We start from the raw sequence: 1,383 nt of genomic DNA, 5'->3' as shown, positions 1-1,383 counted from the left end.
GTGTGGCTTTCCCCCTGCCCCCCAGCCGCTGCTGTTGCAGAGCTTAGTATCGATGAGCTGGACCTTGGCCTCCTGCAGGTAATCGCTTGATTTTTGAGCTGTGAGCAGAGCAAGGAATAAGCTTTAAGCACCTCCTTGTCCATTCTCCTCTCCTGACTTTGGAGGGGGCCTGTTCCTTAGGGCTTGTCTTTGCCTCTGCAGAGGCACTGGGGTGCTGGGTCCCTGCTGCCTGCCTTTGGGGACCCGAGCAGGTCCATCTCTGCAGAGGCGTACGTCCCACAGCCTGACTTTGGCCTCTGCTGTGGGGAAGCCCAAGCTGTGTCCCCAGTGTGCTGAGCTGGCTCAGGAGTCTCTCTTGGGAACTCACCTCTTGGAGCAGTGGAACCCCATCCAGCCACCCAGCAGTTCTTCAGCTCTGACACTCTCAGCGTGGCGTCAGGCACACAGGCCAGCTGGATGTAGGGGCTGCACTGGACAGGATGGTCCAATTCCAGCAGGGCAATATCGTAGCTCATGTCATCAGGATTGTACGCCTGGTGCACGAGCAACTGCTTGATATTGCGCACTTCTGCCCCAGGGCCTGGCTGAGTCAACTGGGTGGCCCCAATCACCACATACACCATGCTGATTTTCCTGGAAAGCAGATGGAGGGAGGGCTGAGAGGGAGCAGAGCCATGCACCACAGCAGCCCAGCAGCTGCCAGACCTCTGCGTGGCATGGCACAGAGGGAGCAGTGCTCTGGCAGGAGTGAGTGCCCTCCCACACCTTAGGGTGGGGGAATGTTGATCTGTAGGCTGCTAGGAAGCCTTGGCATGAGCCCAGGCTTCTCTTCAGCAGTGTGGTAGCTGGGCTGACTGAGAGCAAAGGGGATGGGAGTAGCAGATGGTGCTGCCAACAGGGCACCTGCTGGTGCTGTGGGGATATCCCCATTTCCGGCACCTCCTTACCTGATGGGGTCGAAGCAGTGGGCTGCTGTGAGGACCCACTGAGGTCTGATGAGGGAACCTCCACACAGATGCCTTAAGTCTGGTACCAATGGATGCTGGATGCTGACGATCCAGGGCCAGGCTCCTGGCAGGGCATTCGTGCCACCCACGACACGTGTCATGTCATAGCCATAAGCCACGTTGCCGTAGTAATAATTCATGAGGCCATAGTCAGATACCACAGCTCGGTGCCCGCAGGTCCCTCTGCAAGCAGAAAGTCATTTCCATGCTGCTCCATGGCCTGCTGTGGCTCAGGCTGAAGCTCAGCCCTCTGCCCTCCCCACAAGGGCTTGCACGCACAGCAGCCCAGGGAATTCCATGGGGGGTGCGTCTGTCCGTGCCAGCACCTGGCTGCTGGCAAGGAGCTGAGGCTTTGCCCTGGCGGGGGGGGGGCCGC

At 59.4% G+C, this 1,383-nt stretch overlaps 2 protein-coding genes across 2 annotated transcripts in view; both read right to left on the bottom strand.

The window, feature by feature from the left end:
• The window catches only part of LOC103612825 (acrosin-like), a 2,594-nt gene extending 1,447 nt beyond the window's left edge, over positions 1–1,147 (bottom strand). The window contains exons 1-2 of the mRNA XM_008630536.1: positions 948–1,147; positions 368–633 (exon numbers count right to left, since the gene is read on the bottom strand). Of these exons, the coding sequence (XP_008628758.1) occupies positions 368–633; positions 948–1,147 (466 nt within the window). The remainder of the gene's footprint in view (positions 1–367; positions 634–947) is intronic.
• LOC103612817 (acrosin-like) overlaps positions 1–1,383 on the bottom strand; it is a 215,346-nt gene that overhangs the window by 1,689 nt on the left and 212,274 nt on the right. The window lies entirely within an intron of this gene.

The sequence above is a fragment of the Corvus brachyrhynchos genome, unplaced genomic scaffold (assembly GCF_000691975.1).
Source record: "Corvus brachyrhynchos isolate BGI_N302 unplaced genomic scaffold, ASM69197v1 scaffold101, whole genome shotgun sequence".
NCBI classification, from domain to species: domain Eukaryota; kingdom Metazoa; phylum Chordata; class Aves; order Passeriformes; family Corvidae; genus Corvus; species Corvus brachyrhynchos.
This window is presented reverse-complemented; position numbering and strand designations above follow the sequence as displayed.